Source organism: Symphodus melops, assembly GCF_947650265.1.
Source record: "Symphodus melops genome assembly, chromosome: 2".
Classification (NCBI taxonomy): Eukaryota; Metazoa; Chordata; class Actinopteri; order Labriformes; family Labridae; genus Symphodus; species Symphodus melops.
In genome coordinates, this window is record NC_136692.1 from 14,998,423 (window position 1) to 15,024,276 (window position 25,854).

A 25,854-nucleotide genomic window follows, 5' to 3' on the forward strand; every position below is an offset into this window, starting at 1 on the left:
TGTCTAGCCTTGAGGTTTAATGAAGCCTATAGCAAGGGAAAGGGAGCCTGTATGGGGGTGTTCTAGGTTTAGGCTACATTTGTCAATATTGTATTTATTGTCAGGTGAAAAGTGAAAAGAACGACATTGTTTCCTCGCTCACACAGAAAACAGGCCAAAACCACATTTTCAGATGGTTCGCACAAGACAATGTTTTTCAAAATAAACTGGGAGGGTTTTAAAGGAGTTAAAGGTCTACTCGAATGATTTCCTGTAATTTCTTGTAACACGATTGTTTCAGACCATAAAAAAAGTATTTTCCGACAAGCTGTAGCAATAGCCTACCGGATACAAGAAAAATGCAGTTGTTTTTGCTTACGAGCCTACTTGACCTTCAGGAACTTTAAAGCACAAGTAACCAGAGTTACTGCGCGTTACCGTGGCAACAAGCCGTCGCCGAGGTTTCGCCTCACTGACAACTGCTCTCAACAGCCAGGTAAGAAAGGCACACAAGAAAGTTTTGCTGTTCTTTTTGTTAAAAGAATGTTGTTATAAAGTAGAAACTCAAGTGTTTTCTGTTTTTCTGAATATACAGTATGACAGTGATAGGATCAAGTGACCGGCTTTGGTTTACTTGTTTATGAATTCACCGTTAAAATGGGGTTAGCTTAACTGAGGCAGCTGAAGTTTAACATATCTGGTTGTGGACTTTGCTAGTAAGATGTATGCCCATCTATAAGTAAGGTAGCTATCACAAAAAAAGTTACTGTGACTTTTTAAACGATGAAGTGTGCTGTTGCCTGCGTTAATTCCTTATTGTAGGCCTAATGGTAATTCCATTTAAAAGATAGGCCTCCATCTGTGGCCTACTACGTTACCTTAAAGACACGATGGCTTTGTTAACGTGTAGGCTTCTCAAACAGAAATATGAGGAACAGACACAGGTACACAATGTCTTGCATTAATCTTAATAGACAATGCAACCTCTTGAATCTTGAAGTCTTAATATGTAAGATAGCCTCTGTAAGCAGAAACTCAGTAGGCTATGGGGAAGTTGTCAGGCAATATTTTCTGACATTTGATGACAGTGTGCTTTTCAAAAGCTGTTCTAGTATCCTTGATATTATCTGTCATTTATGTTACTGATATAAAAAAAGAAGCTTCCTTTTCCCTACATTAGCTTTTATATTATGTCACAGTTCTTTGCCCTGTACAGAGAAGTGTTCATTTAAGCATCTTTATGCCTAACATGTATTCTAACTCATGTTGCTTACAGCATTTTAGGTTTACTTATGATGTGATCTGTATATTCATCTAATAAGTGAATCTTGTCCCTCGTGGTTTTGTAACGGTTTCTTTACAATTTGTCTTTTATTTTCAGAAAAGTGCCAATGTAGATCTGCAAGTTGAAGATTGTGGCACCTGAATCGGCTGATGGCATTCACAGAGACATCAGCAGCATGTCTACTGCCCCTAATGAGGAAAAAGCCTGTGATGGAGTTTCTCAGAGCTTTGATAAAGACATTACTAGGACTGGATCCAAGGTTAAGAAAAAGGCCATTTTACCACCTCTATCCCTTATGAAGCCCACTGTTTCAGCAGCCTTTGTCTCCACGCCTCTGTTCAGTTGTACCCCCGTCCTCGACAGTATCCCCTCTGACAGACCTTTATCTGTGGTGGAGCTTCCTCATCTTGTAGCCAAGGTGGGACCTGGGAGAGCCGCTTATGAGACCAAATGGACAAAAGGACCTCGACTGATGGCCTCAGCATTGGGGACTGACATCCCAATCAGAACTGCTGTTGAGATGACAACACAAAGGTGAACTAATATATCACTAATTTCATATGAAGGTACTCTTGGGTCTCTGAGTAAATGGAAGGCAAATTTCTCATGGGAACTTTAAGCCAACTTATGACGAAAATACAGACGTGTTAACTACTCGTAAAAAAGCCAGGCGTGATGGTGTGTAACATGTTTTGCTGTTTCTCGGTTGGCGCTTGATACAATAGTTTGGGGAGCCATAAAAAGCCTTTATTGCCCAAAGGATTTGATTCCTCAAATAACTGTCCCTTTGTTTACTTTACACTCGTTTTTTTTATTTTTTTTTATTGTTATTGTTTCAGTCATACAAGAAAAGATGAATCCATAAAAGTCACATCCTGTTACAATAAAAAGATAAATACTGTGAACAATGGGAAAGCGACCAAACCTACTAAAGTGCCACTCACTGCCACAGAGGTGCTTCATATCTTTGCCAAGAAAAGAGACCTGGGAGAGTTGGTGTTTTATTACTTGAAAGAAGTGGATGGGGACTCCTACAGGTACACTGAAATAAGATTGTGTGACACATTTCATTTCAGATTGCGGTACATGAGCTTGCTTAAGTTTGCCTTTCATGCACACAATTAGACCTTTGTCCTCTTGGTTTGAAGGCCATATGACCTGCAGGTGGTCCAGTCCAGTGAGGCTGGCACAGAGCACTACATCTTCTCCCCGAATTCTGTGCTACATGTGACAGAAAGCGGTTTTGGTGGAATTGTCAGTCTGGCAGAGTGGTTCAGAGAATCAGTGTTATGGACAGCTTTGCAGGAAATCCCTTTTTTCAGGGACTTTAGACTCCAGAAAGTGTTCACATGGTAAGTACATACCAGCACTACATTTTATATCCTCCCCTTTTTCTTTTTTTCTGTCTCTGAGATTTTTTTTTTTTTTTTTTTTTTTCTCAGGTGGCAGAAAAGCGTGCGCAAGCTCATATTTCACCGCAGGTGTCAGAGTTTGCAGTGTCGGCTAATCATAGCTGTGCCTCAGTTCAGAAATGCTCTTCTCATGTACAACAGGTCAGTCAGACTGACAAACTCATACTTCTGTTTAACTGTCATGGTTGAGACATATGTTAAGTCTTTACACATTTCCTGGACACATGTGGCTGTATCTTTGACAGAGTGATCGAAGAAGTGAAAGGGAAACACCTGCTGCCCCGCGAGGAGACTAAAACCTACACATTGCAGGAATTCGAACATGTGATCAAACACATAAATCAGCAGGGTTTTGAAATGTTGAAACCGCTTTCACAATATCGCTTCTCCATCTTAAAGAAGGTAAACGTTTTCATTGGGTGGAACAATTACATCTTAAAATGGGAGAATTCTGAAGAATATGAAATGAGGTGTGACAACTGAAATATTACTTACATTTAGAACATAATATCACAAGGTTCCTACAGTGTAGATCGTTAGGTCTCTAATATTTACTCTCACTGATGTTCCTTTATCGCCAGGTGAGGGACGACTGCTACAAGACACAGCAGGAGCTGGAGCTGCACATGGAATATTGTAAAAAGCCTCCGAAGTGCAACGAACCCATTCACCTCCATCTGGCTCACCAGCAGGAGCTGAAGAAAGAGTTGGCTCAGTCTGAAAGTGTCTTCAAGAAAATGGGCGACTTTGTTGGTCTCATCGATCAGATGACTCTGCAGAGTCTGGTCGCAGTAACCCGACAGGATGTCATTTCTTTTCTCAACCAGGTTTTGAAGGTGACAAGAAAAAGCTTTTGTGAACTCCACTTGTGTTGCAAGCAACAAAGGTTCCTGTCAGAAACGTAGCAGCCATGAACAATGTGTTTGTCTTTGTTAGAGGCAGAAATCTGAGCAAGGCTGCCTCTTTCACACTAAGCTGTGCTTCGGTGCCGACAGTCAGCTGGCTGTGGAGCCACCAGTACATCTGTACCGAGGAGCAGTGAGTGAAGCCCTTCTGACTGTACGAGAGTCTTTTATTCAGGTAATGTAAACACCCTTACTGCAAATGCAGCTTCAGCCAAGATACAGAGCATTACAAGTACGTCATAGGTGAAAGAAATGAGGACATTCTGTTTTTTTTTTGTTGGTCTTAATGCAAGCAATGAAGTGAAAACACTTGTAGTTGGTGCATTGCTGAGACATTGTGGCGTGCATGTCAAAATGAAGGTTGGATATCTTCACTAGTTCTGTCATGTTTGATTTTACTCAGAATAGATGGTATTAACTTGTCCTTCATCATCAACAAGAGTCAGTAAGATAAATATCACTTTCGTGTAGAACAAGTACTTGACTCATAATGAATTTGGATTCTTATATCTGTATCCGGTATTTGTTTTGTTACTTAAACATCATTTTTGATCATGAATGTATCATCACTAAAAAAAACACTTTATTCTTCGATAGATTTGTGACAGTTGTGGATTTTTCCTGGAGAGCAGCAGCAGTGTCTTCACCTCTGGTTTAGCTCAGGACTTAACCTCTGACTCTAGTCGTACCGAATATACTGCAGGTATAGTCAATTGTGTTGACGTTGTGTTGTTTGTCGTATTCTGTCATGTAAACTTTCATGTAAACCTTCCCCTCATGATCTGATTAAAAAAAAAAAAAAAATCTTAAATGTCCATGTATTTGAATTCCCAGAGAAAAAGAACGACGATGGAACAAGTGTTTGCAGGAAGTTTTGCTGCCGTCAGTGTCTTAGAGACCTTCCATTTCGCTTACCAATGGTCCAGGGCAACAGACTGCATGGCTGCTCCTATCCCCTAACAAGAGGACAGCTGGAGTGGCAGATCAGCATTAATGATGTCACAAAACAGGTGGAGAAAGAGCAGACAAAGATCATGCAGGCAAGGCTGTCACCTCTACATAACATACAAGCATACATTAATGCAATATGTGTCCTTGTGTTTAAGATTGAACACTTCTGATCAGGTGTTTCAAGAAATTGCCATTTTTATCTGGACAGGAAGCTGAGGTGGAAATCCTGCAGCTGTGTGAAAGCTACTCGTGGCTGCTGGACATTAACGCGTTCACTAATCAATGGAGTCAAGTCTCTTTGGAATCCCTGAAGGGTCAGTCGAGTTTACTTTATGAGGAGCTCATAAGCAAGTTACGCCACTGGACTGAAAGAATCTGCACATTTCCCTCATCAGTCTCAACCTGCAACAAGCTGTTTGTCATCCAGTGCACCTACATTAAAGAAAACCTTGGTATGTCACTGAATATTCTTCCCTGTGCTCAGTTTAAGAAATATCCCTCTTTGAGAACTCATGAATAGGTGTCTTATAAAGGACTAATGAAAGTAAGTGTGTGGTAAGATGATGGCTTGAGAAAGTATTTAAGACTCTCTTTGATGCTTATAACTCTTTGCCGTTGTTTTATGAAGGTCAGCAGCTGAGGTGCATTGAGGAGGAGGTGCTCGGGCAGCTTGTTGAGCAGATAAAGCTGCTTTCAGAGAGTCTCATTTCAGACTTGGAGGCGGCTGCTGCTGATTTCAAGGAAGAACCCAGAGACTTACAAGACCTCTCAAAATATGCTCCTAAGGTATAGAAGGTCTCTACAACAGGACGCACTCGCATGAGAATGTAAATTAAAAAAAGTGTACGGTGTCAAGCAGTTAAAGACAGAATGTGCAACGTTTTACACATCAATAAGTTTATCCTCTGTGAATGTCTCTGAGCCACGTGTGTCTACCATGTTTACACGGCCGGGGTGGAGCAGCCTTGAAAGCTGTTTTAGTCAAGGAATAGAGAAATGAAGAATAACATAGTTCACTCACTATTATATAGACGTCACATAAGCGTTGTTAGATAACGTTCATTCCGTGTCAGTGCTAACACAACAATGCAGGCCACAGGCAATTGCTGCTCGAGCAAAGGAAATGTTTTTTATGCCGCTTGTGCTTAACCCTTTATAGGGCACTCATTGAAATACTTTGAAATTCAAAAATTCAACCTCAGAGTTTTAGTGGAGAACATAACAGAACTTTATTTCTGTTAAAACATTTTTTAAAAAATGTTTAATTTCATGTAGAAAAATAGACATTGACAAAGTTTCCATATTTGGTTCAGATGCCACAATAGCAGGATCAGTGACGTAGGGTGATCTCCTCTGATTGGCTGAGTGAAGATCACATGCTTTTCGACCTTACTGAGGCGCAGAAAGGTGGCCATATGTAATGTGTACCGAAATTACCAAAAATGGTCACTTGATCGATAAAGGGTTAATGGCGCTCACCAGTAGTTGTGATGTTCTAATTGATAACTCCTTTGTGTGAACACGAGTGGAGAGAGAGGTTGGTGGTGCGTCGCTGGAGGAGAGTTTAAGCTTCAGAACAATGATGTTTGTTTTGGTTTAATGATGGTGCTCGAGGGCGACATCTACTGGATCAAAAAGTCTCACAGTCCTCCTTTAAAGGCGGGGTTAAAGGAAGATTAGGATCCTCGAGAACTCACAAATGAAATATTAATCCCAAAGGTTCTCTTTGGTCTGAGGAAATGGGTTCTGAATTTAGATTCCATTATGAAAGAAGAATCTGAATTATTCATGGTTCAGCTGTTCTTGAGTTGAGTTTTGAAAACTAGGGAAGTTTGTAACTAATGAGTATTTAAATAATTTAAAACTAACCAACAAACACTTAAGGATATCTTTTACCAACTTGATCATAAAAACAAGTAGGCCTCATACCACTGTTGTCTGACAAAAGCCCTTTTAAGAGAGAGAAAAGTAATATATATTTAATTCTATATTTCTTAAAGTTTGCTGTAGTTTCACTATAACTTGCAACAACATTTGTTTCACCTTCAAGTTCAAGTAAACACTAAAATAAAAAGTGTAGTAACATACAACTGTATTTTAATGCCCTTTATAACCTCGAGGTCTTGATCATTAAAAAAATGAAATCTTATTAAATATCATTTGTTTTTCAGGCTAACTTGTAAAATGTATGAATGTGATGTATCTTTTCTTTTCCTTTAGGTGAGGGAGTCTGTGAAGTTGTTGGCTGACACACAGAAACGTTTGGAGTACATCCATTCCCTTCAGGATACCGTGTGCATGAACTTTAGGAAGATGACTGAACAGGAGGTCACTTTGAAAGAGAAGGTCTGCAGATAGATATGAAAATGATCCCTTAAAAAAACAAATTATAGTTTTGCAAATTAGTGTCATGCATTATTTAAAACATAAGAGCAGTTTGATACAATCTCAGTTTATATTCTTTATTACCATTACAGTCAACGTGTGTGTGTTTATGTCTGTTATACATCTAGATGCTGGCCATGTGGGATTGCTTAATTTTGCTATTGAAGCAGGCACATAGCATCGTGTGCAACAAGCTTCCAACAATGTCCCACGCATTGGACACAATGTTCTCTTTTTTGGTCTGTGAACTTCAAAGTAATGTCTCTAAGGCTACATCAGGACCTTTCCTTGACCCAACTCAGAATGCAACAGACGTTGTCTTCAGTCTGAACCCCATGTGTGAACATCTGCGCTATCTCAATGCAAAACTGGAAAAAATTAGTCGGACCAGTCAAAACCTACAAGGTGAGATGATAAATATGACAGGTGTAAATTATATCCAGGCTGTACATCGAAAAGAAACACACACACACACACACGCACACGCACACACGCCTGCTTTTGTTATATATTTGTGTCATGTTCCATCAGAATGAAATTCTCTTCATTCTTGTTTGTCCAATCAGAACATCCAATGGATATGAGCATGTTGACAACAGATATCAAGAAGGTTGAGGCCCGTAAGGAGTTGTGGGAGCTGATTGCTATGTGCAAAACATGGATGGAACAATGGAAATCTCTGCCTTTTAGTGAGGTAACATTGCAAATGAAACAACAGCAGCTCTGCCTATTGGCACACAGCATTCATGTCAAGCTGCTATTTATATGCTCTAGTTTAAAGTAATGACACATTTAAAACATATTTGTCCCAGATTTGTTGGTGATTTAGCCTTCTGTATTCTGCCTTCATTCAATTTTTTTTTAAGAAAAAAAAATAATTTGTTCAGAGTTGGTCTTAGCTGTGTTTCATCATAAATACAGACAGAGTTGGTATGAAAGTTTCGGGCTGAAACACCTTCTGCTGTTTATCTTTATTATTAAAAGAGGAAAAACTTTATTGGAAGTGCTGATGTTTTTCACTGTAGAAATGTTGTGCAAAACGTAATAAATTTGTGGAATAAAAGTGTTTTGCTCTAATGATAGCAGGTCACTAAACGTTTAACAGTGTTGTTTTTGTCTGTAGGTTGTAGTTTCACAAGCTCAGGAAAAAACAACTCAGTGGAAAGATCAAGCTCTCTCTCTAGCAGGTATCATACCCACCAATGATGCTGTGCTTCAGGAGACATTGGGACTGTTGGAAAGCCTCAGTCTTCAGCTTGCAGCCATGGCCCAGTTGCAGAGTACCACACTCAAAACAAAACACTGGAAAGCTATTTTTAAAGGTCAGCCACTGTCCTCATATAGAATGACAGACTATGTTAACATAGCATATTTGAAGTGATCAAAATCCTTTCCATCTGCAGGCATGGGTCTAATGTATGACCCAGAAAAGAAGGTGATGGTTGCTGACCTGATGTCTAAACAGACTGAAGCTGACCAGATATTTATTACCAAGGTGAGAGCATTAGACTCTAAAATATGGATATTCACTATTCTTTTAAAATCTGTGAAGATCATGGGTGACATAGTTTCCTGGTTAAAACAGGGTAAAAGAACACATTCTATGCATGTATACTTCTGTAACATTACACCTGACATTTTTATCTATTGTACCTTTTCCACCAGGCCACAAGACTCTTTAATAATTTAAACCTTCAAGTGCAACATAACCTCGAGTGCAATACAGACTATTCCGGGATGTATATTTATGTTCCACCTCAGTTATATTATTTGAGCTTTAAATGCACATATTCTTCATAAAAACCCTGTTGTGCATTTTATGTTATTCTTTTATATTTTATGTTGTTATGGTTAATACCTGCTCTTTGTTAAAGGAGCCTCCTAGCTAGCTAGAATTTCATTTGATTTTACTTGTATAACAGGAGTGACAATAAATCTTGAATCTTTTCTCTATCAGATATGCAGGGCTGCAAAAGCAGAGTCTAACATGGAGCAGACCTTTCGAAAGCTTCAACAAGGATGGAAAGGTAGACTCTTCCAGCTGGACGTATTCAGTCTGTCAGCAAAGTCAGTCTCTCAGCACTGTGAGCCACACCATGGATCAACAGAGAAAGTCAAGCCCAGAGAGAGCAGAAATCCAAATCTTCTAAGTGCCAGTCAACCCTCTCATGATGATGTGAGATTCACCATCATAGGTGAGATTTGACAACAAGCTCGCAAAATATTTGCCAGAATATTATGTAGAAATTGTAGAATTGTTATTGTTAGCATACCTTACTTTAATAATTACGTGAGCGCCAAAGTAAAGGTCGACGTGTGAAAAGCCTTGTTCTGCTTAACTGTTGCCCTCAATAATTGATTGGTTTTCTCACTCAGGTCTAGGATTAAACATTGCTGAGATAGAAAACGATTTGATGACTCTGTCTACTATGTTGAAGTCCCCACATGCTCTTGAGTGCAAGAGGCAAATTGAAGAATGGATGCAATCATTACAAGATCTTGGTAAGATATATATAAATTAAAAAGAAAAAATAAGATTTTAAACATGAGCCATCAAGTAAAGAAGAAATGGTATAAAACTATTCTGTGTTTTGCTTTAGGAAAAGTGCTTAATCTATTTAATAGATATCAACAAATATGGGCCTTCTTGACCAAGATGTTCGATGAAACATCATTTTGTCTTCAGAGAGGGGATTTGGTATGTTCCTATGTTATCAAAGACAAACATAACACAACTTTTTTTAATGATATGAAACTGATAAAATAGCAAGGTTACATGTAAGATAATTGTTCCTTTTTTTATTTTTACTTAGCTGGAGCAATTTCAACCAATTGATGAGACATTTAAGGAGATGATGCAGTCTTTATCAAGCGACCCTCATATGTTGAGCTTTGTTCATCCCAAAAAGGAAAATGACAGATTTCATGGGGAAAACCTTTGCCAGATCCTCATTGATGGTCTGTCTACTATGGAGGCTATTTCTATCAAGCTGACGGATCAACTGGACATCCTCCTTGTGCAGTTTCCAAGACTCTGGTTCTTGAGTGACAGGGAAGTCATACAGTTACTATCCTTCCACCCAAATCCTGCCATGCTGCAACCTTTTGTACGCAAATGCTTTAAGGGAGTGTGTTGGCTTGACGCAGAATGTGAAAAACCATCAAATACACATGATTTACAGAGCTGTGGGGCTACTGTAAAAAGACACAGGCAGATGAAGGTTTTAGGGTTCTTTGGGAGCCTTTGGGAACATGTTACCTTTCTGTCTCCAGTGGAACCAACTAGCAATGCCTTGGACTGGCTTTGTGTCTTTGAGAAGCAACTGAAGATGGCAATGTTACAGCTCATGAAGGAATGTGCCTTTGTTCAAAGCCAGCTCAAACCATTCAGCCAGGATTTGGCATGTGATCAAAAAGGTTCAGACCACCAGTCCCAAATCCCTGATAGGAGAACAACTGTATTGCCAGAGCTGGATCTGCTGTCTGAATATCCTCTTCAGTGTCTCCTGGTGACTAAGGAGGTGCTTTGGTGCTCAGCTGTTTTACAAGCTTTTCAAGAATCAAGCCCAGTGAAGTTAAGGAGCATAAAGGCATACAACTCTGCAACATTGGAAAATCTTGGCTGTTCCATTAGGAAGGGTGTCAAAGGGGCTAAAAGGGAATGTCTGATTTCCAGATACATGATGATATGTCTCCGTGCTTTAGTGCAAATGACTATGAATCATGCACAGCAGCTATCTAAACTCATGGAAATACAAGATGTTCCCTTGGAGTCGTCTTTCGAGTGGCAAAGTTTGATGAAATATCAGATATCAGAAGATAACGATTTGAAAAGCAACACTGACCCAACATGTTTCATAGATGTTTTGGGTCATCAGCACCCATATGACTATGAATACTTTGGTCCAGTGGATTGGGAAATGGTGCACACTCCATCCACAGATCGGGCAATACTTGGGATCCTTCTTGTTCTCACAAGTTACAGGTGTGGATTTGTGAGTGGACCTTCCATGGCTGGAAAGAAAAAAACGGTGGTCCACTTAGGGAAAGCACTGGGGCGACAGGTGGTCAGTATTCAGTGTAGTCCAGACATGAGACCTGTTGCTGTTCAACGGCTGCTGTTTGGGGCCCTCCAGACTGGAGCATGGCTTCTGCTTGACTCTGTGGACTCACTAAAACAGGAGGTTCTGTCAATACTGGGGCAGCATTTGGAAGACATTTACCAATTCTTTTCTACGTCAACGAGAAATCAGAATCAAAATGTGAACAAGGAGCTGAAGGAACAACCTTTAGTTTTCAAAAACATTCTTGATTCAGAATGCCATATGGAACTTGCCGGGAAAAGTATTCCTGCCAGACTAAACTATGGATGTGTTCTCTTCTCATCAAAGGGATATCCATCTGAGGTTCCTGAGATGTTACGATATGTGACCAGACCAATCGCATTAACTCGTCCAGATTACAGGATCATTGCAGAAGTAATGCTGACTTCGATTGGTTTCTCAGAAGCCAGGTCTTTAAGTCGACATCTGGTGTCCCTCATCAGCCTGGCAAAGGATTCCAATTGCCTGCCTGATTTCATCACTGACGACCAGAGCTGCTATCTTGTGGTCTTGCAAAGGATCATCTGTGCCTCTGAAATGCACTTACAACAAAGTGTGAGACAACGTGAAACGCCAGATGTGGCCAAAAGATTGGCTGCAGAACAACCTGATTTAATATCGGCACAAAATGCTTTTGGCAATGTTGTTGAGAGGAACAAGAAAGAAACTAAAATGAATCCCAAGTTTCACAATGCTCGTTTGTCGGTAATACAGGCGTTGATGGAGGAGACAGCTGTTGTCAAAGCGATTCTTTCCATTGTATTACCCTTTCTTTACGATCAGAAGAAGGCCTCAAGGTTTTATGTCATCTTCAAGGAAACATTCCCCATCGTTAGTCAGTTCCCTTTGTTCCAACTATACATTGAGGAAGAAGAAAAGAGCCATCTTAAAGATGTAGTTACAGAAGAGTTACAAAGACAAGGGCTTCAATCCTACACTGAAATGATATCCAATGCTCTTATGCTCTACCAAACAATCAAACATTCTCAAGCAGTTATGCTTCTTGGTCCTTCAGGTAGTGGGAAGACAACCTGCTACAGCGCTCTCGCTGGAGCACTTAATTGTCTAGCTTCAAATGCAAAGTTTGACAGTGACACTCTGATGGAAAGAGATAATCCACTTGCTCAGCCAAAGACTCCTGATTTCACCTGGAACTCTGTTGATACTGTGGTTTTATTTCCCAACGCCATGTCTCACGAGGAGCTATTTGGCTTCTTCTGTGACAAAAGAGGATGGCAAGATGGAGCGGTTTCAAAGGTGCTCAGAGATTCCCAACAATCTGAACTAAAATGTAAAAGCTGCGTAAATGACGAGAGTGACCACAATCAAATTATGAAATGGCTTGTAATGGACGGTGAGCCTTTGTGGCAGCCAGGTTGGTTAGATTACTTAACCACACTTTGCAGGCCTGAGAACCCGTTTCTGTGCCTGCCATCATGTGAAACATTGCCGTCCCAATCGCACCTGAAGCTGCTTATAGAGACCAACAACCTATGTGATGCAAGTCCATCTGCAGTGACCCGTTGTAGCCTGGTGTGTTTCACAGGAACTGATCTCTGGAAGGCTGTGTGGAAGAGCGAAATGGATGCGTTCTCACTTGAACACAAACTGGATCACAAAACCTTGACATTTTGGAATCGCCTGGCTGAAGATCTTTTTTCAAGCACTCTAAGTTGTCTCAGGGAAAAGGATATGAAATCTGCTATTCATCATAAAGGAGAATCTAGTAAAAGCCCTATGGATGGTCTGCAAGAAATCATGTCATTTTTTCGGGTCATTCATGCCCTCCTTCAGCATTTTAGAATGGAATTGGGAAAAACTGAAGCACTACCAAATAAAGACAAAACAGGTATAATATATATTATATATATAAATTATATTTATTCACAAGTAACCTAGTGGACAGACATATTAATTGATATATTTTACCCCTGATAACACTGTACATTTTTTTCTCCCATCAGATATGATTCTAAACAGAACCAGCACAGGATGCCACACAAAACAAGATCTGCTGGCCAGAAACCTTTTTCTGGTGGCCTATGTTTGGGGATTCAGTGGACATTTACATCCTCGGTAAAAATACTTTTACATAAACTTAGGAAAAGGAAATTATGTTATGTTATGGCTATTAAACATATGTAATCACCTGCAGTTTTTTCCTATTTACCTTGAAATCAGCTGCTCATTTCTCATATTTCCTTTAATTACACCGCAGATATTGGCCACAGTTCGACCTACTATCCCGTCAAATCTTGTTTTCTTGCCGGTACAAAATTGTGGTTCCAGATGAGGAGAGTGTGTTTGAACACTTTTTCAACATTGAGAGCAAGATTTGCCCCACACATTCAGTGCTTACTAGTGTCATCACTCCCAAGGTTTGTTCCAAACAGAGAAGTGCAGTGACATAAAGGTGGCGTTAACTACTTGAAAACATTTCAACTAACAAGTATATATTTTACTTACACAGTATGTAAGATACACATTCCTTCTGAACCTTATGTTGGAGGCGAACCAGCCGGTGCTGCTTGCAGGAGAGGTTGGCAGTGGTAAAACAACACTGTGTAAAACATTGTTGAGTTACGACAAGCCACACATTATCCTACCAGCTAGTCCGCTCCTGAGCTCCAGAGACCTCCGCACTTTAATGGATAACATCAGCTATGAGAAGAACCCTAAAAACATCAACGGTTCCATGGCAAAACAGCCCAACCTGCTTCTTTTTGTGGATGATTTGCATGAAGCATGTGGTGAGTACGACATTTTCTTGAGAATGTGTGATTCATTTTGAGTCAGAATTTACACTTAATGATGAGTTTAAGTCATTTCTTTTTTTTCTCATTGCTTTTGATAGATGTGTTTGGGAAGACTTCAGCGGCTCTAGAGACGCTTCGACAGAGTATGTCAACAGGAGAGATTCTAACATATGAAACCTACCATTTCAAATTATTGAGTTCCAGATTCATCACCTATATGGCTACCTGTTGTGTATTTGGAGCAGGCAATCATCAAAGTAATGTGGTATCCTCCAGGCTGTCACGCCTGTTCTCCATCTTTGTGCTGCCCAACCTTACTATGGATGTTATTTTCTCTATCCATTCTCCTCGGCTGAAAACCTGGCTGAAAGAAATGCCCCTTAACCAGAGTTGTGAGGATATGGCACATTGTATTATCGCTGCCACTAAAGACCTATATGATGCTGTATGTGAGCAATTCCAGCCCACTGCTCAGAGGCCCCATTTCATATTTTCTCATCATGACCTTCAGAAAGTGTTTTTGGGGATGTGCTTGTGGCAGCCTCATGCTTCAAACACGTCAACGATGCAGGAAAAGAAGAACTGGCTTCCGGACTTTTCTCCATTCCTTGCAGGGCCTTCAACATTATCTCTTAACATAGCACATCTCTGGATGCACGAGTGCATGCGTACATTCAGTGACAGATTGTGCTCAGAGGATGAATGTAAAAGTCTTAATTCACTCATATCCATGACAGCAACAACCCACTATGGGATATTTTTGATTGATGAAGCCCAACATGAAAGCTCAGAATACCCGGCCACTACTGAAAGCCTTTCTATACCAGCAGAGCCTGTAGACACAGCAGTCACATGTAAGCCAAATAGGCAGAGTGTAGATATATCGGATCTGCTTCAAGAGCCAATGCCAGCTGGCCAGTCAGACTTGAAAAAATGCCATACATTGACTGAGTCTGCTCCTCTGTCTAAAGACATTCACTCCAAACAGGCAATACTAAAACCTCTGATTCTTCAGCACATGGAGGACAAAGTGGCTAAGCTTTTATTTGGTCCTGAGCTATCTGAGGCCTTAATGTTAGGGAACCACAACTTTAGCTGTTTTTATCAGGACCAAGACCTCGACTTACTTCAGCAGAAGCTGTGTGCTCATATCAACAAGGTAGAGGAATACAATGAACAGAAAGCTGCAAACGACTTTAGTGTCGCGACCAGATGCATTCTACACAGACAGAGGTTAAATCAACTATTACATCTTCTCAGGGTGTTGCTCATATCTGGAGGTCATGGACTGTTGATTGGCGCAGAGAGAGGCACAGGACGTAAAACCACCGTGCGCTTAGCTGCTCATCTCACGGGCTATCAGTTAATGGAGGTGCATCCTGGTAATGAGAAGAGGTTGCATGAAATCCTGAAAGAAGCTAGAAATCAAACTAGAATGGAAGGAGTCAGTGTCATCATACTAGCCCATGAAGGAATTAGCCTGTCTGTCAGGAAAGAGATTTTGGTTGCCATGGCGCGTAGAACCTACCCAGGACTCAACACAGATGAGGAGCTGAGAAATCTTGTTTCCAGAGTGACTGCGGTGAAGAATTCAAGAAGATATGTGATGGACAGCTGGAATTTTGAGAAGTAAGATGAAGAAAACAAATACACACACACACACACACACACACACACACATATGTGTGTGTGTATGTATATATATATATATACATATATATATATATATATATATATATACATATACGTTTATAGAGAGAGAATAATTTCCATGCAAGTTTGACACTTTGTTTAGGGCTAACATAAAAACAATTGGAACTCACATGAGATGTTGGAAATCTCATGTGGGTTGAATTTGAACCATATTGTGTTTCTTTTTGTGTTCCTTTCTTTTTTTTCAGGTTCTTGAGCCAAATCCACAGAAATGTACATGTGTTCCTGTTGCTTCCTTTAACTGTACCAGTCAACAGTGAGACACCTGCGCACAAGGAGATTCATGCATGGAATGTAAATAAGTATTTCTTTAAATGAGTTACATGGCAAGGAGTCTTAGAACTTGTGTTCTATAGCAAAACCTTCTTTCTAATGGTAAAGTGCACAAAACACATTGAGTAAGTTAAAATTCTAATGAAAATGAATGAATGAAAATATATCATATTGTATGTGCACTAGGCCCAACTTACCAAGGCCCTGAGCTGCAGTAGTTGTGTGGAGGTGTACCAGCCTTGGTCAAATCAGTCTTTAGTTGAAGGTGCTGCTCACTGCCTTAAAACCTCGCTCCACAAAAGTAAGCCCCACATTTAATGCATACTCAATTCTTTGAACCACTTTTTACAGGCAGTGTTATCTGGAGGCTTTATTAAGACACATGTTCTCTTTCTTTTATTCAGCAGAGGGAGAAAGGCCAGAAGTTAGCCTGTCATTGGCTATGGCGGGAATCCATCGATCTGCATGTCACTACGCTTCTGTCCATCTAACATCTCAGCCTTTCAGCCCTCAGACTTACATGGAGTTCATTGCTTACTTTGGTTACCTTTCCAAAAATATGTACACGCAACAGCAGAGCCAGGCCAACAGGTAGTTACAGTATATCCATTTAGCTAGTAGTTTTTTCCCCCATGTAATAATAGTGATTATACTACTGTGTGCTAGCTTTTTGACAAAGTCCCACTTTATAAACAGCAAAATGAAGATAATTAACCATACAGTACATTACAGTGTCACATTACTGTCCTTTACAAATCGGAGCAGTTAGGGGAAACATAAACAAACAAAAACATAAATTGTAACCAGATGCTGAGCTGTTTCAGAAAACTACTCAGGTCTACATGATACCTAATTAATGATCCAAAAGAAATGCTGCTCTACATTAACCGTTGTATATTTTTTCTTTAGAGTTGCCACTGGTCTTTCTTATTTGGATGGCGTCAGAAATGCAGCTGTGGAGTATAAAAAAGATTTTCTAAGATTGCAAGAGGCGGTTGCCATGGCACAACAGGTAGTTCAGCAATTCAGCACATTTTGGTTGAAAATTGCAGCAGTATTTACGGCTAAGATTTATATACCACAAGAGGTGATTTGTCATCCCAGTCGAACATGATGAGCTACATTGTCAGCAATAAATCAGTGCACTCCAGAGGCTTTTGGACTCGGATGACGATACTGCATAGCATCATATTTTTATTCTATTCGTATTGCAATTTAAAAATACAAAGATATTTTCGATATAATAATGTCTTGGGTGAAGTGAAAGTTGTTTGTTTGAACCTTTCTGTCCAGCATGAGAAAGAGCTTCTGGGAGACATAGATTACCAGATGAGGCGAATTGAGGAAGCCAAGAAGATATGTGTCGAAGAGGAGAACAAGTTATCCAACATGGAAGACAAGGTAAATTATTCTCAGACACATTTACAGTTGTTCCTTTTTAAATCAGACAACATTTGTAATGGTTTCATGTTGTTTATTGCTCCGGCAGAAATTCTTTTGTGTTTGTGCCAAGGCTCCAACCTTGTCACATTTTGCAGATATATTTTGCATGCAGATGTGTGAGAAGTGATGAGATAATATTAATTCCGCCGCGGTCTGTCCTCTACAGGAGGATACAGAGGAGGTTGTGAGGTTTAAAGTGAGAGTGCAGGGCAGAGCTAGCAATTGTGTTTTACCTTATTTTTACCAGGAGATACAAACATCTACTTAAGATTTCACACAAAGAACAAAAACAGAGCAACAACAAACAACACCATTACATCAGGCAATAAAATGAGCAGCATGCAGCAGTAAAACATGCAAACAATGGTCAAATGATCCCTCATCCTCATTCTATTAATCTTACAAAATAATGCTCAGGAGTAAGATGACCCTGTAAACCAAAATCTGAAGCTTAATAGACCACCAAGCGGACCACCTGTCTGAATTAGCTTTCAGGCATTGTTCCATGTAATTATAAACAAATGTGCATGTAATATCAATAAAATGACATGGAGTCCAACGATTGCGTTTTCATCACACAATATCAGTTTTTTAAAGATATTTTGCCATCGAGTCTATTGGAACTTGGATGATTTTGTAAAACCTTCAGAGAAAATTATTAAACATACAAACAAACTTTTTTTTTTCTTCCAGATGATCCCTATTTTGCTGTCAGGTCTCAAAATTCAAAAGTGTCTGGATCCATCTGACCTGGAGGAGGTGCGTCACTACAGAGATCCACCTGACGGAGTAGTGAAAATAATGGATGCCATTTGTTTGCTGTTTAATCGTCCCCCCGGCTGGGAGAATGCCAAACAGCTTTTTGGACAACCTAACTTTTTCCAGGTGTGTTATTTGAAAAAATGATTGAATACCTTTTTATGATATATATTATTCAATGGTGCGATGCATACGTTTATGCATCTTATGTACACTGTAACATAAGAGGATGTTTTGCCTGCTCTCCTGGTAATGTCTCCTAGGAGTTGGAATTTTTTGACCGCTGCAGTTTGACAAATGAGCAGCTGCAGCAGCTTGGCCAGATAGTCGACAGTCCCGAGTTCATGCCAGAGTCGGTGCGAGAAGTAAGCAGAGCCTGTGAGTCCCTGTGCCAGTGGGTCCAGGCTGTGTATGAATTCTGCTGTATGCAACACCAACTGTTGGCCAAGCAGCAATTCCAAGAAGAGGCAAGCAAACGGCTTTACCAGGCCATGCATGTCCAGAAAGACGCGTGCCATCGTCTGAAGCGCTTCAAGCATCAACTGCAGTCGCTTCAAGAAAAACTTGAGGAGCAAATACTCGAGCTCCACACAGCTGAGCGATCAGAAAGAGAAGCAACTGAAGCTGCAGAGCTGTTGGAGATGCATATGAGAGACTGGACAGCCGCTGCTCAGGTTTAAAAAAAAAAATTTTTTAAGTTCTCTTAAACATGCGATAATTGTATATTTTTTGAAATATATTTTTAAAAGGTATTGTTCCCCTCCGTTTTCTACAGGAGCTGAAGTTAAATAATCAAACCTTACTCGGAGATGCTCTCATTCTGGCTGCAGCCATCTCTTATTTAGGCCCCTTCGGACCTGATACACGCACAGAACTGCTGAGCAAGTGGACAGAGCTATGTCAGTCTGGAAGCATTGAAATAAACCCCAAGGACCTCAGAACCTCCTTGTTTTCACACTCTGACACTGAACCATCTCACCCTCCTCCTGGTTTTCCAATCACCGTGTCTGCCAAGATACAACTGCCTGTGGGTCGGGCATTGGGTATAAACCAGGATGCTCCATTAAATAGGATAGTTGTAAAGCTGCTGCTGTGGGGCTGTAATAGGCCCTGGACTCAGCGCTGGCCTTTACTAGCAGACACTCAGCAACATCAAGATATAAGCTCTCATAGCTTGTGCTCACCAGGTAGGCCCATAGGTAGCTCATAGCACATCTTTTGTTTGTATGTGTTTCAACAAAACTTTGTGTTTTCAGTATTAACCTTCTGGTGAAAAAAAAGTTATTACCAATGGTTATTTTAACTTTGCAGAGTCAAAACAAATTGTCAATTGTTATATTAATTTTGCCAACATTTAAAAACCTCCATTGGTTGTTTTTTTTTAACTTAACTATAATTTATACAAGAAATAAAACGTCAATTATATAAAACACTCACATCATGTACTGCATACAAGCACACTAGTAATAGATAGATAGATAGATAGATTGATAGATTGATAGATTGATAGATTGATGGATTGATTGATTGATTATACAAACATTTCAACTCGTGCAAAAAACAGTGATGACAGTTGTAAGAGTGAGCAGTTCTGATGTAGAGAAAAATCAATGATGGATATAGACAAGTGAGAAAACCTGTACAATCCTTTTCTTTGCAGGTGACAATGCCAACCTTGAGAAGGAGACAGAGTGTGGGGTTGTGGTTTGTGCCGACGATCCAGAGCTGTTGGACAAGCTCGACCAGGCTGCAGTTAAAGGTGATAAATATTGTAACTTAGTTTTTTATTAAAATACTTTCACAAACTAACACCTAAAGAAGAATGTGGTTTACACAGTGTCATTCAACTTTTTTTTGGCGTTGAATAAGTGTGCAGCATAATTTTCTATATATCCACTTTTATTCACAACTCAGTTTTACATCAATGATTACTTTACTTTTTACTCAATTATGTAATTACTTTTCTAAATCTGTTTTTTTGTTTTTTTTTATCCGTCCCAAAAAAACATTCAAACCTTTTGTTTTGCAGGTTTGAGGGTCATGGTGACTCACATGGAGCGAGCAGTTCCCACTCCACAGTTTCTGGACAGATTGACACATCCTGCTGGATGCTGCTCTCAATGGCTTAAAAGTCAGATCCAACCAAGCCACCCTGAATTCTGCCTCTTCCTTTGCACCAGTGTGCCTGTTAAAATGCTACGTGATGGTAAGAAGCATTAATGGAGTCAACACACGTCTGTTAAAATCCATCTTGGTGATTGGCTAAGCTTGGTACTGATATAGCGCTCTTATCATCACTTTGAAAAGAGTGTGATGTATTTTTAAATACTTTTGTATTTATGTCACTATGAGCAATGGTTTTTCATCCGTCCATGTGGTGTCTGTGAAAGAGAAAGTCTTGAAATGAAGACTTTGGGCAACTTCTAAATCGATCTGAAAGCAGTGGCTTACTCTGTTTATTCCTTTGTTCTGTAGAGATTCATCCATCCATCCTTGCTCAGGTGGGCGTGGTTGACCTCTCTCTTAGCTCAGAAGACATTCAGGAGCTGATGCTGACACAGCTGCTACAGTCTGAGTGTGAAGAGCTGCTGAGTCAGCAATTGCAGTTGCAGAATGACAAACAGTTGCTGCAGAAGAAACTGGTGTCAAAGGAGGTGACGAGGCCTTAGTTTACGTTCATATCAAGCAAATGGTGTTGCTGTTTGTTATAGGCTCATTTTCTTTTGAACTAAACAATGCAGTTTCTTATAACTATGTAAAAATAGCACGTAGCTACACAAGGCTACAATGAAACCTTACATATCATTTAAAGATAATTTTTAATCAGTCACTAGATTCATTAAAATGCAAAGTCATGTTTTCATCTTGTGTTCAATGTGCTTGCTGATAGCGTTATGCCTTATGAATATCGATATAGTACTTTACAGTATAATGTTGTATTTACAAGCTGTAGTCAGGCATTATATGTCCACATAGATTGTGGATTGATTTGATTGTGGAGTTTGTAAAGTCTTTTTTTAAGTTGCAGTTGTAGGAAGAGTATGTGGTTTAGGTATGAACAAGTGTTCAAATTAAAAGTATATTGTTTTCTTACAAAAGCAATTAATTTGACGTCAATACGAACCCAACGTCAAACTACAGCTGAATGTACTCCTTTGCTGCCACATTTTACTTGATTGTACTTTATTTTGTATTAGGAAGCTCTGATGGACTACATCGTGCAGTCTGACTCCTCACTGCTACAGGACTCTGATTTTCTCCCCCATGTGGCTGCTTGTCAAGAGGCAATGAAGAACCTGCAGGCTGAGATCCAGCAGCTGACTGATGAGTTGGAGTACCACAAGTCTCTGCTGGCTGTGCCCAGACAGTTAATGAGGCTGGCTGCTGACCTCTACCAGTCTCTGCTGGGGGTGTCCCGTCTCTCCCCTGCCTACTACTTTTCCCTTCGTGGCTTCATCACAGTAATGCAAGAGGCCTTTCTCATGAAGGACAAACAATTGGTGCCATATACTATTTTGAAAATGCCAAAGGAAGTAATAGCAGAGGTCACAAACAGGATGGCAACCCAACTGTTGCTCCAATACCGGCCTCTCCTCTTCAAGAGTCATTTTGCTGTCCTGGAGCTGCTTGTGTCTTTGACCCGACTTCAACACAACCAGCTGTGCTCTGAGACTGAGAGGGTGGCTTTTGTCAGAGGCTTTCAAGACATAAAACATCCTCTCACACATATCACACCTTGTCTCCTTCCTCCTGCTCTGTCACCTTCCACGAGTGCTTTGCTCAGCTGGATCCCCTCTCACATCCACCCAGAGCTCCTCTGCCTGGAAAAGATGCCAGGCTTTAGTGGGTTGATTGCCTCTCTCTCTGCTTGCCCGACACAGTGGCAGGAGTATCTGCGGTTTCCTTCCGCCACTGTAGCAGGAGCTATTCCCTGTTGCTCTCACTCCCATCTATCAGTGCTACAGCGAGCTCTCCTCTGGAAGACCGTGAACCCAGACTGCCTAGAGGGACTAGCTGAGGCCATGGCAGCCCACTACCCTTTTCTCCCTGGACAGAGAGGAGGGACTGAGGCCCCTTACAATGGGAACCCAGAGGCCCTATTACAAGTTCTCATTAAACATAAGAGACCCATCATATTCACATTACCCAGTCCAAGTGGCGATAAGTCAACAAACGTTCAGCCTCTTTATCTGATAAACACACTGGCCCACTGTGTTTCAGGAACAAAACAGGTAACAGACTTTTTCATTTTGTCTGAAGTAAAGGGTTTAAAACCAGCCAAATCCACCATGTACTGCAGCAACCGTTCTCCTCTGATGTCACTATCAGGGTGGGAAGCTCTAATAATGTTATCCTTTTTTATGCTACACATGCATCATAGGTTTTGAGTTGGCCAGTGTAAAACAATATACCGTAATTGATGCCCATAAGCTTTAATTACACAAAAGCTAGTACTAGCATTTTTACTTTTCTACTTTTTTAGCTATTTTACTTTCTAGTTGACATTCTTTCAGCTCTCATGTGCCTTTCCCTTTAAATCCTGTAACACTTCCAACCAGTAATATTAGCTTCTACCCATTCTGATTCTATCTTTAATAATATCTTGTTAATTACTTAATGTTAATGGTAACCATTGTTTGACTGTAGTTAATGGGTTACTAAATGTAATTTTTTTGAAGTACACACTATTTCCCTCTTGGTTTTTTAGGTTTATTCCTTTTCAGGTGACATTCACATGAAGACTGCTGAAATTATTGTAATTTGTCAGATACCCTATTTCCATTTCCCCTTAGTTAACACAACAGCACGACATTGCAAACACATGTTGTAATGTCATTTTTATCTGAGTGTGACTTCAGAAGAAAATGTGAATTGTTTGAATATATGATCAATCCAGTGTTAAAGTCATGACTGTGTTTCAGGTTCAGGTGAAGGTCATTTCTCTCGGGGTTCTGTGTGACAGAGACAGGATCCTTTCAATGCTGGAAACAGCTGTTAATGAGGGCCACTGGTTGGTTTTTAACAACTGTCACCTGTTTGCACAATGGGATGATAAAGTAGTGGCTCGACTCAGATGGTTGATCTCATCTCTAAGAGGTAGTTTGGTATTTATAGGATCTTTTATTGTTATTGCTATTGTTCATAAACCAGTGTCTTTTTTTCAACTATCTTCCTATCTGACACTTTGTCTACTGTTACACAGAGAACCAGAGCCTGATTCACCCGTGCTTCCAGTTATGGTTTATAACAAAAGAATATGCATCATGCTCCATACCAGGTAAGTGTAATTTATGAGTATATTACCTTTAAGGTCAATCACCATACAGTAGTTGCTGTCCAAATCATTATTTTTTTCCCCCACTACTGTACCGAGTTATTCTCATGTCTTAATCAGCACAATCACTCCATTACTGTGCGTTTAGAGCTGTAAGTCCATTTCTTTTCCTTGTGCGAATGTTTCTAAAATAATCCTATTTCCTTCAAGTAAAACATGAACCTCTGATTTCTTTTTTTTTTTCTTTTTGTAATTCTGACTGCAATTGAACTTGTGTTCGTTTTTAAACAGCTGCTTTGCGAATGTGTGCCTTGCCTCTGGTCTGTGACTCTCCCTGGGATCTGAAGGAGGAGCTGAGCCGCTCTTTTTGTGAAGTGGTGTCCGTCATGCAGAGAAAATCACAGTGGGAGATGACAGCAGAAAACAAGGAGCTTCTCCTCCGCTGTGCTATCTTCCACTCTGTTTTACTACAGAGACAGAGCTACAAAGACTTAGGCCAAGGGACAATATACAGTTGGTGAGGGAATACTGTGTATTGAGTTTATTTATGGGATAGGTGTCTTTGTTAAATATATTTATACTTTTAGATTTAAATTGAAACTATATACTTAATGGGAGTAGTTTAGAAACGAGATCAATTCTTTAAATTGTGGATTGTTTCTGTTTTAAAGGGGTCAGGACGACCTCCTGGCTTTGATTGATGCACACTTTAGTGTTGCCACTCACTGCCATGACAAGTTCCAGGCTTTGCGATGCATAGCAGGTGAAGCAGCATCACACGTTCATTCTGATATTCTGCTTTTTTTTTTAGCTTATGCTTTAACTTTTTAAACTTTTTTTTCATAGTCGATCTTGTGCATGGCCGCCACGTAGTGGACTCTGCAGATTTCAAGGTGTTGGAGAGTGTTGCAGAGACCTGCTTCAGCAGAGCATTACCCCTCTTGGGCAGTGGACTACACAACCTCACAGATATTATTATCAAACCTGGAAACTTTGGTAACCTCATCTTACACACTATACGTCTGACAAGCTAATTAATAATTGCATAAACTAGAGAATATGGATTCCTTTTCCCATATTTAAAATATAACTGAGGGTTGTGTGTGGACACGTTGTTGATTTTAGCATCAAAATCCACCTTTATTATTTAGTAATTTTAGACGAGGAGCAGGATGTCTCACTGGGTGTTCCTGTTTGTAAAGCATTTATTATTGACACAGTTTTTTTTTTCATATGTTCACAGATTTGTCAGTACTACTGCAGGTTTTGGAGAAGAATTCAGCAAACATAAATGATCCTCTTATGCAAGGCATCAGTGACGAAATAGCAGCTGAGAGAGTCAAGATCAATAGCCAAAACTTGAATATACAACTACAGGCTTCCCAGACTCCTTTAGGAACAGTGAAGAGTTTGTGCCCCCAGCTAAACCCGTCTGCCTCACTGCCAGCCTACAGCCAGGCTAAAGACAGACTGCAAGCTCTGAAAAGCTACCTCGCACACAAGAACAAAAGCATGGATTCAAATGCAGAAGCTGTTTCTCCCAGTCCGCTACGTGACTTTCTCCAGACTGAGTTGGATGATCTGATCGATTCGGTGTGCTTGCTCCTCTCACAGCTCCAGCATCCTGTTCAATACAACACAACGACCTTTGCTTCCCTCCTTGAGCTCACAGACTTGTCTTGCTTGGAGAGGAGGGCAGAATTGCTCAGTGCTTACCTCTTGCATCTCAACACTTCAGATCCACCTAGTGCCTATCGACTCTCTGCTTTCAAAAATGCCAGAGGCTTTCTGGCGGCAGTCAGAGGAGAGGCTACTCTAGTAAATCGCAAAAACAGCAGTGACATTGCTCTGCATTTTCAGGTAAACATAAACAAATTATGAAATCATTCTGAAATGACCTTGCAAGTTTGGAACTTACTCTTTTAAGTTGTGCATATTGAGTACTAAAGTTGCTTTCTTCTAGGTGCTGAGTAACAGTATGTGTTCACCCACCCGCGATGCTGTGTATTTGTGTGGCCTGGAGCTAAGAGGTGCATCCTGGGATACACAGCTAGGAGCCCTGCAGGACACAGCCTCTCCACAGCCTGGCTCATTGCCCCTTGTTTGTGTAAAGGCTCAAGTTAGGAGCACAAATATTGCCCGACACGCATCCTCTGATAACAGTTCACCTTTAAAGGATACCCAGGTTACACAGACGTTTGCATCACAGAACCTGCAGTTACCACTCTATGACTGTCCGCTGTATCTCGACAGACACGGGAAGAGCGGGAACTGGGGACTAGCAGATGTTAACATTATCACTATGGTTCCACTTCATACAAAACTAAGCCCTGTGCTGTGTAATTTAAGGAGAGTGAGGGTAGTCAGCATGCTGTGAAAAGATCCACCTGATTAAAACTGCTTTCATGGACCAAACTGAACTTTTCGATGGATCAAATCGAAAATCGATCAAAATCCTTCTTCATAGAACATATAAAAAATGGTGAAGAGTTCTTTATTAGGACGTTTGCTCACATAAATATGTATCTTCCTGTAAATGTCATGGAGAAATGCCTCTTTACAGCTGATCCTCCAGCGTAAGTGTTGTCTGTGGTTAAAAGTTCAATGTAGACGTA

General features: G+C 40.3%; 2 protein-coding genes across 6 annotated transcripts in view; both read left to right on the forward strand.

The window, feature by feature from the left end:
• fam20cl (family with sequence similarity 20 member C, like) overlaps nucleotides 1–25,854 on the forward strand; it is a 32,566-nt gene that overhangs the window by 5,259 nt on the left and 1,453 nt on the right. The gene's annotated exons all lie outside the window — the stretch shown is intronic.
• dnhd1 (dynein heavy chain domain 1) lies at nucleotides 375–25,654 on the forward strand. Of its 5 annotated transcripts, XM_079337401.1 has the most exons (45): nucleotides 375–475; nucleotides 1,361–1,798; nucleotides 2,104–2,301; nucleotides 2,413–2,616; nucleotides 2,707–2,817; nucleotides 2,922–3,078; nucleotides 3,258–3,512; nucleotides 3,613–3,756; nucleotides 4,179–4,284; nucleotides 4,416–4,621; nucleotides 4,741–4,846; nucleotides 4,928–4,984; nucleotides 5,161–5,318; nucleotides 6,753–6,878; nucleotides 7,046–7,322; nucleotides 7,484–7,611; nucleotides 8,041–8,239; nucleotides 8,321–8,412; nucleotides 8,875–9,112; nucleotides 9,294–9,419; nucleotides 9,518–9,615; nucleotides 9,731–12,869; nucleotides 12,985–13,096; nucleotides 13,239–13,398; nucleotides 13,491–13,770; nucleotides 13,875–15,405; nucleotides 15,678–15,783; nucleotides 15,949–16,063; nucleotides 16,167–16,353; nucleotides 16,672–16,774; nucleotides 17,056–17,163; nucleotides 17,899–18,090; nucleotides 18,228–18,638; nucleotides 18,740–19,151; nucleotides 19,625–19,723; nucleotides 19,994–20,170; nucleotides 20,440–20,618; nucleotides 21,162–22,196; nucleotides 22,887–23,061; nucleotides 23,168–23,242; nucleotides 23,531–23,756; nucleotides 23,911–24,002; nucleotides 24,086–24,235; nucleotides 24,483–25,099; nucleotides 25,203–25,654. In XM_079337401.1, the coding sequence occupies exons 2-45, from the start codon at nucleotides 1,440–1,442 to the stop codon at nucleotides 25,614–25,616; spliced, it is 13,440 nt and encodes a 4,479-aa protein (XP_079193527.1). In that variant the 5' UTR covers nucleotides 375–475; nucleotides 1,361–1,439; the 3' UTR covers nucleotides 25,617–25,654. The 5 variants fall into 5 exon arrangements, with proteins under 5 accessions (XP_079193527.1, XP_079193523.1, XP_079193525.1 ...); XM_079337397.1 differs by having other exon boundaries at nucleotides 4,741–4,984; XM_079337399.1 differs by having other exon boundaries at nucleotides 4,741–4,984; nucleotides 16,170–16,353.

Coding starts and splice junctions, on each gene's coding strand:
- dnhd1 (XM_079337397.1), top strand. CDS start 1,440: ATGTCTACTGCCCCTAATGAGGAAAAAGCCTGTGATGGAGTTTCTCAG. Junction 2,818..2,921: donor GCTCTTCTCATGTACAACAG/GTCAGTCAGACT, acceptor TATCTTTGACAG/AGTGATCGAAGAAGTGAAAG. Junction 23,757..23,910: donor CAAGGGACAATATACAGTTG/GTGAGGGAATAC, acceptor TCTGTTTTAAAG/GGGTCAGGACGACCTCCTGG.